At 42.0% G+C, this 12,818-nt stretch overlaps 1 protein-coding gene across 1 annotated transcript; it reads left to right on the top strand.

Moving 5' to 3' along the window:
* Positions 1-801: 801 nt before the first annotated feature.
* LOC144640527 (uncharacterized) lies at positions 802-12,812 on the top strand (the record flags this gene model as incomplete). Its single annotated transcript, XM_078499633.1, has 4 exons — positions 802-908; positions 3,550-3,697; positions 4,397-4,638; positions 12,408-12,812. Coding segments are annotated over 4 exons (631 nt in total), but the record flags the coding sequence as incomplete, so codon positions are not given.
* Positions 12,813-12,818: the final 6 nt, after the last annotated feature.

Raw genomic sequence — 12,818 nt, 5'->3', positions numbered from 1 at the left:
CATTCAAGGTCAGTGAAAATGTTTTGAGGTCAGTGAAAAGTCAGGGAATTTTTGGTGTTCTAACGAGTGGCAACTCTGGAAAAGCAATGGTAATCAGGGCTGTCATTAAGGGCCGTTAACTGTAACACCTGCTGTGGTTGAGTTCATGCACCCAATGTTATGGGTGAAAATGTCAATTGGTGTTACTATACATTTGCATACAGAACAAAATGCTACGGGTGATAACTTCAATATTATGGCTGCTTAAAAACTTAATGATGGCCCTGGTAATGGAGAGGTTGTGGGTTAAAATCTGGAACATTGCTTGGCTTTTGCAAATCAGCTCACCTCAACCCATGGTTAAACACACATTAGCCCCCAGTATTGATTCCTATAGGATTTTTGTTTACATCACTTGTCGTTGTACTATCTTATCTACAGCAGATTTTCCAAGCCAAACATTTTTGCAGTGCATTTGTATCATAGGGCCGCCTGAAAAAAGCGGCACAGAATATTTTTACCCCTCCCCCCCCCCCTGCATGGGATGCTAGTCTAGCGCAGGGTTATCCCCCCAGCATTAAGGCACTGGTGCCTACTTATACACCTGGGTGGAGAGAGGCACTATGAGAATAAACTGTCTTGCCCAAGAACACAACACAGTGACCCCAGGCAGGTCTTGAACCCAGACTTCTCGATCCGGAGTCCGGCGCACTAACCATGAGGTCACCGCACCTCCAACAGGGCCATCTGAGGTACTTGTTAAATTCTTGCTAGATACATTTGAGACATGATTGATCATTTTGTCCCATGTTATTGTTTCAGATCAATCTCGATCACAGGATATCTACCCTTTGAGGTTCTTGGGACTTCAATATATGACTACATTCACCAGGATGACCTAAGCGTTTACTCCAAGGCACACGAGTCACGTGAGTTCATTCTCAACCACTAATAATATAATTATCTGTTCCCCATGCTATGTTTCAAGACTGTGAATTCTGATAACTTGTTTGGAACAAATTGCATCATCATCATCACATCATCGTCAGGGCTGGAAACTAAAATTTCGGAGCACTCGCCATCTGCGCGAGAGACTGGCAAATTGCACTCGCCCAGATCAGTTTTCACTCGCCCAGTCTCCTCCATTAAAAAAGTAAATTTAATTCCCCCCCCCCCCCCCCCCCATGGCCCATGGTCCCTGTATTTTGCAAGCAAAGTACCGAAATTGTACAGTAAAATACCAAGAATTAGCCATCTTGCCACGTTTCGCCGCTCAATGGACGAGTCAGTGTATTTAATATGACAAAAGGGATTACTTTGTACAAGTACATCTGTCATGTAACAATCACCAAGCGGAAGCCATTTCTGTATGTTTACGAACCAGGTTTGTTGGACATTTCAAAAATGTTGCTAATGGACAGTGTAGATTGTTTTAAGTGGAAAGTAAATGGGCGATTCCAGAAAATATCCGTACCATACCACGGACGGCTTCCATATTTTAGCCCCCCTTGTCTTCGGAAATTCCAAAATGCGTTATCCCCCCATGCCCTCGGAATTCCATAATCATTAACCCCCCTCCCGTTCAGATTTTTCATTTTTTCGTCAAGCTCTTTAGAATTCCCGTCAGGGTTCGCAAATACGTCCAATGTGGCGTATTTTACATCAAATTATTTCAAATGACTCGATCTGTACATGGAGACAGTCATTATGACTCAAGAGATTCTGGGATGAAAATGTAAAAAAATAAGACTTTTCTCCTTACCCTTGTTCACCAGATACAATCTACATTAACTTTACATTGCCCCAAACTGGTGCAGAACATTAAAATACGAATATCGTGTCATGCACATGTGTAAACTCGGAAGATAATACGATCAAGTACACTGACATATCCGCCATCTTGAATTTGAGCCTTCAGGGTCAGCAGTCGCTCCCAACCCACGTGCTTCAAAATGGCGTCTCGAAGCGCAGCAAAGAGTTTCCCATTCCACTGAATGGACTAAATATTTGTGGATCCGCTTTGACAAGAAAACAAAGAGCGAATGAAGAAGTTCATCAATGTTAAGACCTCTGAAGCTTGATGTAGAACCCACATTTTAGCGATTTTCTTTTGTAAATGAACGAAAACACATGCCTGATCGATCGATACTTGTCTTGTATCCTGCTTCCGCGACGCGGTCGTCAGTTTGTGCTTTATTTGCGAATTGGTAGTCCACAAAATAAGCATTTTCAAGGAACACACTCTTGTTTTCTCCTCTTGAAATCCAAGATCTGGAACTCCCTCATGCCTTTGGAATTCCAATCGTAAGTATCCCCCCATGCCTTCGGAATTCCAGTTCAAAGAACCCCCCCCTTGCCCTCGGATTTCCAAAAAGCCGTCCGTGGTATGGTACGGATATTTTCTGGAATTGCCCAATAGTTGAACCTAATTTGGAAAAATGTATTCTGAAAAAATCCTACACACCATACTGAGCGAGTGATGCGTGAATTACACTCGCCTGACCGTTTTCACACTCACCTGGGGGAGTCACGGGGTGAGTGTTAATTTCCATCCCTGATCATCATCATCATCATCATCATCATCATTATTTATTAGCCACCTCAAAATTAATATCAATACAAATTTAATAGTAAGGTAGGGTGAGGAGACCTTCAAGAAACCACCAGGCTTATAGAGGAGACCATCTTGGTTACCAATATGTTAGTAATTTAGTTTTGGATTTCTTTCACATTTTACTATCGTCATCATCATCATCATCATCATTATTACTTTTGCGGGTAGCTCATTCTGCTTCCACTTCATTTGTACAGTGTGCAGAATCTTGCACTTTTCTGGTACTATAGTAGCCCATTTAAATCAACCCAAGATTTGCAATTAATAGCCTTCGAGAGGAGGCAAGGAGGTGGGGGAGCCAGCGAGAAAGTGACTGTCTTTCTTTTTTTTAAGTTACCTTCTTGCTGGCTCCCTCCCTCAGCCGTACTTGTACTTGCCGCTCATACTTTATGACCACAAGGTGATCGAGCCTGCTCGCTAGCCTGCGTAGCTGGCTATTTTTGTTGGGGTTAATGTGTATGCGAGAGGCCCTCACGGCTTCGCCATTCGCTCATGCGAAAACCGCCAGCTATGTAGGCTACCTGCTCGCAGGCTACATGGTCCTACATTGAAGGACCCTCTGTACTGAACCTTCCACTCAATGTGCGTTTACACGACAGAGATGATTGGGTACGGACTGGTCAACAAATTGGTCCGGACCTATTTAGAGAAATAGTCAAATCAAAACAGGACCATAAGCGCCTATGGCACCGTTTTGATTTGACTGTTTCTCCATGTACAAAAGTGATCAGGTCCGGAAAGTATCAAGGTAAACTGAAATTGTTACCGGAGAGGTGGAGCCAGGGGTAGGGTGGGGTGATAATGTAATGGGGGGGGGGGGAGAGGGGGTGTATGGCTATTTTCTGGAGCAACACAATATAGGATTATTTTAAACATAATAAAATGTCCTATGTGTAAGTGTTATGCATAATTGCTGTGCCATTAAAGTGCTGATATCATTATTGTTTCCGTTTTAGTCATGGAATATGGGGAAGGTAAAACTGGTTGCTATCGTATTATGATCAAGGGATTTCAGTGCGTCTGGGTAACAACCCGGAGTTATATTTCATTCAACCACTGGAATTCCAAGCCAGAAATCTACTGCAGTACTACCAAAGCAATCAGGTTGGTTTTTGAAGGAACTTTTTGTGTTAACACTAGCCTGACTCTGCATGTTCTTGTCTTTACTGCCCTCCCACCCTTGATGACGTGGTCCTTTCCAAATAAGTACCCTATAGATTTATAAAACATGAGACATAAAGCCACCACAAAAAAAAGAGTAAAAGGCTCCATCCACACTGTCCCGGGTAAATTTGAAAACGCATCTCTTTTTACCCGGATAGACCAACCGTCGACTTTGAAACGGCGTTTTTAGTCACCGAAAACGCTCTCAAAGTGGGTATCTTATTCAAATTTACCCGGGTTAATGTGGACAGAAAACATTTTACGCGGCGTTTTCAAATTTCTCCGTTTTCAAATTTCTCCGGGTCAGTCTGGACGGGGCCTAAAAGTCATCCTCCGGGCATTTGCATTTTGTATTATAAAACAGACAAATTCCCCACGGTGAGGACAACTGAGTTGTTTAATCGCCCCAAAGTACAGAAGACTGTTCACTGCCTGCTATTTTTTTTGTATTTTTCTTCGATTGTTGAACGCCCGAAAGAAAATTGCGCGAGAGCTGGATAGGAGCACAAAGTGGAAGTTCGCCCCAGCCTTCCCGCTCCGCGCTCGCTGTCTCCTTTGCGTTGAAAAAATAGAGGTTGTGAAAAGTCTAAGGGTACAGTAGCATAGGATGCGAATTTACGATTTCACGTTGATTGTTAGTATCGCCGAGGGCGTCAAGTCATTGAAGGTCAGAGAGAAGGAATTGGAGATTTTGAGAGCAAGCGAAGAAAGTCGCCAATCGCGCTTCTCTCTTCGTAAAGCGCCTCTGGAGTGTAACAGCCAACAGGAAGCCAATGCAATGGTCCTAGCCAAGTGGGCAGCGGACGAACAACACTTCCTGGGTTTACCATCAGGGATGAGTGATGACGAGGAGATCCCCGGCGAGGACCAGAATGACAAAGGTAAATAAACTGTTAGTTTTTCTTACGTCCCCAGTCTAAAGGCCTAAAACGAAAGCTAAATAGCGTAAGGTTCTGATTTCTCTTGAGGTTTAATTCTGCAGTTGGCGTACGTCGTTTTGTAAACAATAAAAATGGCCGGAAGTAAAGCAACAAGAAGTTCGCTGAGTCATCTCATCTCCGGAGTCCACGATCCTTCTGGTCTGCGCTAGGGATCGAGACCTCTGGCCGGCTGCAAAACGGAAGTCCACGATTCACGTACTTATTGTCAAATCTGACAAATTTGATTGGCTGAAAATACAGATTGAGTACCTGCGCACGATCACAAATCAACAAACAAGAAACATAACAAACAATAGTGTTCGTAGCCTTCGCGTCGGTAGTGTTTTTGTCGGCGTTCGTAGCCTTTGCCTTTGTACTGTTTTTGCCGATGTGTCGGCCGACGCATCGGCAGTGTGTATATTCAGCATGGGCCGAAAAAAACTATTCTTATAAAACCAAAGAAAAGAGTGTATGGCGCAGGAGGAGCAACCAAAAATAGGTTACTATTGTTAGCGGTTACTAATTTTAGCGATTTTGTCGGAGCACGATTTAGCGATTTTCCGGAAATTTAAAAAATAGTGATATCGCGTAAACCAGTTACCAGTTACCAGTTAATATAGTTGGAAATAAATGTTCAGAAAATGAACAAACTCATTTGAAATTGAACGAACATTTGCATTGCCCGAACGAACGAAGCTACCAATATCCGTTAAAGAATTTTCCAATACAAGTCGACTATGTTTAATTTTGTTTTGCTTTAGGGTTGGAGGGGGGAAGAGTACTAAATTTAGCGATTTTCCCTCCAACTCGCTAAAATCGTAGCCGCTAACAATAGGTATTTTGCGTCGCTCCTCCTCGTTCTCTGCTTCGCGCTCTTGAATCACGGTCCGCGACGTTGCCTGTCCTGCACGCTACTCTATGTTGACAAAATAACCACAACAAAACGCTACCCACAAGTCAAATTTCGAGGTTGTGTGATGGTATCTGCGTTTTTGTAATTCGAGGGCACGGGCCATCGATCACTTCAAGTAGATCGAAGCTTGGTCGACCAGTAGACGTTTTGTTTCCTTGTCGCTCGTAATTTGCGGCCACTATCAAGGGATTAACGCTGTGGATACAATGCTTAAAGGTGAGCTTTCGAAGTGCGTCGAGAACACATTTGATAAAGAAATACTCCCAAGTCCAGTTGATCGTGCAGGAGCTCCGAACATATACCGTTTCGGTAAATAACTGTTTGAAAGACCTAAAATCGCGTACCATTTTCGGATTCAAGTGTGACGAAAAAACTGGATATTTCTTAAGCTCAAACTTTCGTGATATGGGGAAAGTAATGCCCGTTGTTTTCAGACAGATAAAAGTGTCGGGCTGGCTACGAAAAAAGGCCAGCTACGATTTTCGAAAAGGCAACAGCGGCTCGTAGGTTCTGGTAATATGTTTCGTTCCCTAAAATTTTCTGAAGTTTGAAAATTCAGCTATCGTATCCGAACAGATACATTTTTCTTAGCGTTTAAAATAAGCCTTTAAATGGCACAAAAAGGATACTGAATGCGTATAAACGGCGATTCGACACGTATCGTAAAAATACCAAAATTATCTCGTTACGTGCCCCTGATTGTGTACAATGATGTTGAATGATTTTTCATGGGGGATAATTTTGAGTTATTGCTATACGGTCAATCACGGTGGCCAGTTTTAAGTAGTAAATGTTGGAAAGCAAAGCTCAATGCAAAAATATGTTTGCCTAAATTCTACTGGGATCGGAAAATATCCAAAGAAACAGTGTAAACAGAAGCCTCACAGGTTTGGTAATTTATTGCGGCTGGGTTTACTTCCGGAGAGCACTCAGTCCGGGTTCTAGGTTTATCGTGTTCGTATCAAATACAACTTCTGCGATAACAAAATTTTGCGCCACGCAATGTTACTTCGTTAGGTCCTGTTAGGACACGAATCAACAGAAAACGGCGAATAGACCAAGTGTTTCAGTTCAGTGCACGTCCATTTGAGTCCTTTCTCTCTGGAAATTTCTCCGACGCGCGCGACGATGCCCGAGCAGTGATCTAATTGGTCCATAAGCAGATAGCAAACACGTGCACAATCCGTTGTTCACACGTGCATAGTTCAAACACGTGCACGGTTGTTCACACGTGCTGAGTTCACGTGCCTGCTGGGGGACAGGACATATCTGAACGTGAGTAGGTGTCGTGTCTTTGAAAATGTATCGTCAATCCCAGGCGCGTACTTGCCTTTAAGCAAATAAGCACTTTACTGACCATGTGTTTTTGCCCTCTGTCGTCATAAGACCGTTTAAAGCTAAGGTATCCACCTGATTAAAGAATCGTTGATCCATGAAAAGCATAAACCATGAACGAAAAAAAAAGTAATATCGTCTGGGACAGAATGAACATGAAAATATGACAGGTTGCATAAAACATGCTCTAAGGCTCTCAAACAAAGAAAATATCTTGGTTATCAATTCAAGGAATATTACTTAGGTTACTAAGGATGGCCACCCAGAGAGCGAGAAGTGAATTGAAAAAGAAGAGACGATTTTTTTTCTGGAATCACTGTGTTTTCACAAGGGAAAAGGAGAGTCGAGGGCTATTGGCTGTCTGAACGTTACATGAAGTCAATGTTACTTTTACGTTTATGGTTCAGGGGCACCCAACGACAAAATTTTACTATAGGAAGGTGTCGGAACACCGTTTTAACGCTCTAAGTGTCCTTTATGTGTCATTTGAAGGCTTATTTGTAAACGCTAACAAAAATGTATCGGTTCGGATACGCTAGCTAAACTTTCAATCCTCAGAAAATTTTAGGAAACGAAATCGTCCTTATTCACGAGCAACTGCTACCTTTTCGAAAATCATAGCTGAACTTTTTTTGTACTCAAAACGGCATTTTTATCTCTCTGAAAACAACAGACATTACCTTCCCAACATCACGTAAGTTTGAGCTAAAGAAAACTCCATTTTTCTCTTTCACTTTAATCCAAAAATCGTAGGCGATTATAGGTCTTCCGAACAGATATTAACCGAAACAGTCGGTTCGTTGCCCTTGATGGTTTAGGAACATGGTATATTCCTTTGAATTCTGTTGTCAAGATCATTTTAGTTGACCAGGTAGCGACAGATGCATGTCACGAAAACTCCACATCGCGAATAATGAATGTCAAATCCAACAATTTCGTCGACTACTGACGCTGCCAAAAGTAGCGTCTTGTACAGACTTCAAGATTCTTTGATTGATCCGTCGAGTTCGGACAACGTTAACGCACAGGAGAAAGATGTGCAAACTCGAGAAGTACAGTAAGATCTTGCTCGGTTGAAGGCAACAAAATTAAAAAAAAAAAAAAAAAAACATTCAGGGTCAATTTGTTTAGTGAACTGGTTCAAGCTTGTGATAATATATATGTTTTTTGGTTTAGTTTTGGTGTAAGTGTACCTTGGGTGCCAGAGGGTTTTTTCTTTTTTGCAGGAAAGAGGCTATAGCTTCGCCACTCTATCAACGATCGCGGCTTCAACACTCTTTTTCGCCGCAAAGAACCCTCTGACACCCAGGGTAGTGTGAGTGTTTCTTAAAAGGAAGAATCGTAGTCTCGGGTCCAAATTGGCCAGCATTTGCAGTCAGTTCATACTTTTTAAAACCGTTTAAGTGACACATTCTCGTGGCGATCTCACAACTGATTATTCAACGGGCAATAAGTCAAAATCTTTTTTCGCACTCAAAGGTACAACGCATCAGGGTCGGCAGATTTTGTTCAATTGTTAAGCTAGCTCGTTTAGTTCATTTATATCTCCTACAAAGTGAAACTATCACCCGATTCCACTAGTTAGCAATCCTAAAGAATAAACCAAATACCTGTTGCTCAATCTTCGGTTGTTTTCCCAAGAAATTTGTTCGGTGGTATTAAGAAAACCTCATCGACAACTCTGCCCTGATTGTTATTTGAACGTAGATGGGGTTTTTAACTTCGGCTATTTAAGCCTGAAAGCCGGAACCTTCACACCCTGCCCCTACCCTGCGTTTTATATCTTCGCCAAGGAACGAATTGATTGGTTCAAAACAATCTTTTCGAATACACGTGCAGATTGTGTTCACGCGCCTAATCTGAAATCACATGTTACACGTGCAAAATTGGTTTGTTTACGTGCACTCGTGTCAAGTGTTGTTTTGTCTGTGAGCATCTGACGCACGTTGTGGGGCTCACACGTGCACGCGATTCTGCATTACTTGAATACTTTCTTGTAACATAGTTTCACTGCAAGGGACGGTAGATATTGGGTATTTTGTGCTAATTTTTCAGAAGTTGGTTTCATTGCCGGTTTGTTTGTCTTGTTTATGTAATAAAGTCAAAGGTTGTACGAGTCTTGGTCTCGTCTGAAAACAAAATGGCCAAAACGCCAACATGCCGATCATAGCCGACCCAGCCTCCTACGCAGACGTTTTTTGGGCTCGTCACCATTCTCGACCCCAGAGCATTTCTCTTTTCATTCTCATCCCCATAGCCCTTTCGTTTCTCTTAGCCGGATTGGCACGAGAAAACGGAGGGCGTCTGGGGACATAGAAATTTTTGAATTAATTCGAATTTTTTTGATTGGCTGTTTGAAACAAAGAATTCCTAAACGGAAGTCGAAAACGTAACGACTCTCTCATACATTCTTTTAAAACTTCATGACTGCATACATGAAGACCGGAAGTCCTAGAATCTAGGACTGGAAATCCCGTGTCCCCAGAGCCCTTTGTTTCCTCGTGCCAAGGCCCAGCCGGCTAAGAGAAACGAAAGGGCTATGGGGACGAGAATGTTCTCTTTTGCGCAAGACAAGAGCTCTGGGGTCGAAAATGGCTCTTCACGCGTTCCTCCCCCACGTGACGAGCCCAAATTTTCAAAAAACTTAAGGTGGCTCTGAAACCTCTTCGTGGAATTTTTTTTTAATTTCTGCAGAAAGTTGTATCTTAACATGCTGATCAATGTTCAATAATAAAAAAATGGTGGTCATAGAGCTCCTTTTTGAATTATAAGCACTTAAAGCCAAAATTAAGGGTGTGTTAAACAGGTTATACTGTTGCTATGGTAACCAGTGACGTCAATAAAATTACCAAAACGTATTCACCAATCATTGGGCATTTATTTGATATCAATATTGTAGCAGCAACTGTTAAAAATTTGTTGTACTGACCCGTCAAAGTATAAGAGCTGGAAAGTGCTGAAAACAGATGCTGGGTCATGTGGTTACCGATATTTTAACAGACTTGTGTTTACAGTCTAACTGAGGAAATAGTGAATAGCTAAAATGGGTCTGGAATGTTCATAGTGTAGTAATGATGAAAGTAGTCCCCCCCCCCCCCGAAAATGGGTCTGGAATGTTCATAGTGTAGTAATGATGAAAGTAGTCCCCCCCCCCCCCCCACTCCCGCCTTCATCAATAGTCCATTTTACAGTTGCCTACCAAGTGACCTGGCCTTTGAATGGTAGTGAGGCTGGAGGTGACCTTGCATTGATACAAACCTTTCTGCTTTATCATGTTAATGCAAACTAGTTAGCATCAGAACAACATGATTTACACAACAAAAGCAGTGAGGTCTGTATCAAAACAAGGTCACCTTCAGCCTCACCTCCATTCAAAGGCCAGGTCACTGAGCAGACAACTGTAAAATGGCCTATTATTTTACAAGAACTCAGATCGACAAAAATATGTTAAAGATTTTCTGAGAGATTTTTGGTGAACGTAGTTGTCGTTGGCTTTCTTGCAAAACAAATAACAGATATTGATGTTGGCGGGTCTAAATGTGTTTTTGGTTTACCTCTGGTCCTAGTAAGGGGGAAAACATATTAAAGGCAACGGGTTGACCCTTTTCTGCAAAATATAACGATCTCCTTATACTCAGAGATAAATTTAGATATTGATTCCAAGCAATATAAATATAAATAACATTTCACTGCATTTCAGACCATGTGCGTTCGTACTGTACGTAGTACACAACTCTTACCTCGATTTCGATGGATTCATCGGTTGTATTTCGCAGTTGACAATCAAGATCAATAAACATTCTATTATTACTTCCTTCTTGTCATGTAGGCCACATTCAAATTTTCGGGGGGGGGGGGGATTGGGTAATAACCTTGTCACGCATTCTACCAAAATTTGTAGCGATCGGACGAAGAATAAATGTTTGGTATTTTTTTAGCCATCGTTCCTGAAGAAACGCTATTTAAAGGGCAGTAGGGGAAAGAGTTTTATGCAAGGCCAGAAGTGATTAGGTAAATCCTCGTACCGTTTCAGGTACGCTTTCGTTCCTCCTTCGGAAAATATTACTACGAAGCAATATCCACGTGCGAAGCATCATGTTCCAACTACGTTCGACCACATGGACGTGGCAATCATATTCCAACTACGGTCGCCCATATGCACGTGCCAGGCATCATGTTCCAACTACGTTCGGCCATATGCACGTGGCAATCATCATATTCCAACTACGTTCGCCCATATGCACGTGCCAAGCATCATGTTCCAACTACGTTCGGCCAGCCGTTCATCAAAGCAATCGATTGTCGATCGTGGGCAGTTCGGAAGCGCCATAATGATTGTGAAAGTGGCTTTTTTTTATTCAGAATCCTCATATTTAACTAAATCCTAACAATTCATCACCGTAACTCATATATCCTTCTAAAGAATAGTGTTGTAATCGTAAAAAGCTACCTAGAGAACTTGAGAAATCCTCGTGCCCTTTTGGTACGCTCTCGTTCTTACTTCGTGCTTCGGAAAGTCTTACTTACTTACACCCCGGTCTGACCAATCAATCGATATCAATCGATGATAATTAGTTAATTGATATCGATTGGCATCGGTCAATCGATGACCAATCGATAGTCACAGATCAAATTTCCTTAATTACATCGATTGTCATCGATTGCTATCGATTTTCATCGATTGTCATCGATTGTTATCGATATCTTGCGGCGTACTTGGGCATCCCCAGGATAATTCTACAGGATATCCGGAAATAGATTTTCGCAATCCTAGAACGACTGATCGTGAGCTGAGCGCACAATGTCTAAAGAAGTGGATAAAGCCGGGGATAAAGCAACGGACGTTACACTTGCTATTAAGTGCGTAGTCAAAGGCTACCATCTTCTCAAGTAGCCTATACGCTAGTGTAAACCTTGCCCCTTTTCTTAATAACATTGTTTTTGCTGCATAACAGACATAACAGTATATCACGAAAACGAATAAATGAGGTATTGATCGCTTTTAAAAGCCACTGAGTTGATGTAATAACACCTATATTGGATCAAGCCAAATAAAAAACGATCGATGAAAATCGATGGTAATCGATGATAATCGATGAAAATCGATGACAGTCGATGAAAATCGATGAAATTAAAAGTCACAAAATTTTCCGTCATCGATTGGTCATCGATTTTCAATATCAATCGATTAATTGGCATCGATTATTATCGATTGGTATCGATTATCATCGATTATCGGTTTCATCGATTGGTCAGGCCGGGTTACACAGATAGTAGCCTTATGGTTACCTTGGTAACCACAAAAAGAATCAAGTTTCAAGTTCACCAATGATAAAGAAACCACATACTTCGAACAAGATTTCCATGAAACCAAATGAACTGTTTCCCTCGAGACCTGTCATTAAGCGTTAGCAAAATTTGCTTTCCTTGCTTGGATACTAGGCTGTTGTTATTAATTTTTACTTTCTTTGTATATGTGTAGAGACCAATCCTTATGATAACAACAAGTCTGTGAATGACGCTCAGGGCGGTGATAGCGAAAGTGAATCAAGAGAAGGAAGAGACGCGGATCAAGATTCGTTTGTATGTATATTGTTGTTTTGTTTTATTATATGACCGTGTCTCACAAGGACTGGGAACTACCGAATTCACGAATTTGATTGGCTAAATTTATATTGACCGCGGTCTAGATGTTCCCATCTCGACCGGCATCTAGACCGGTTACATCCAAACGCGTCAGATAGGCGTTTTCTCGTCTTTTCCCCAGGGGGGAAATACGTTTCACCTGGGACTTTGACTTGGGCCATACCAGGCTCACCAAACGGCGGCATGGAACTCACCGACTCCGAGGTGAAAAGTTGCGTTAGTACGTACCAAGCAAGTGAATAGCCAG

Source organism: Oculina patagonica, unplaced genomic scaffold (assembly GCF_052425735.1).
Source record: "Oculina patagonica isolate OP01 unplaced genomic scaffold, crgOcupat unplaced329, whole genome shotgun sequence".
Lineage (NCBI taxonomy): Eukaryota > Metazoa > Cnidaria > Anthozoa > Scleractinia > Oculinidae > Oculina > Oculina patagonica.
The sequence above is the reverse complement of the archived record's forward strand: the minus strand, read 5'-3'. Positions and strand labels throughout refer to the sequence as shown.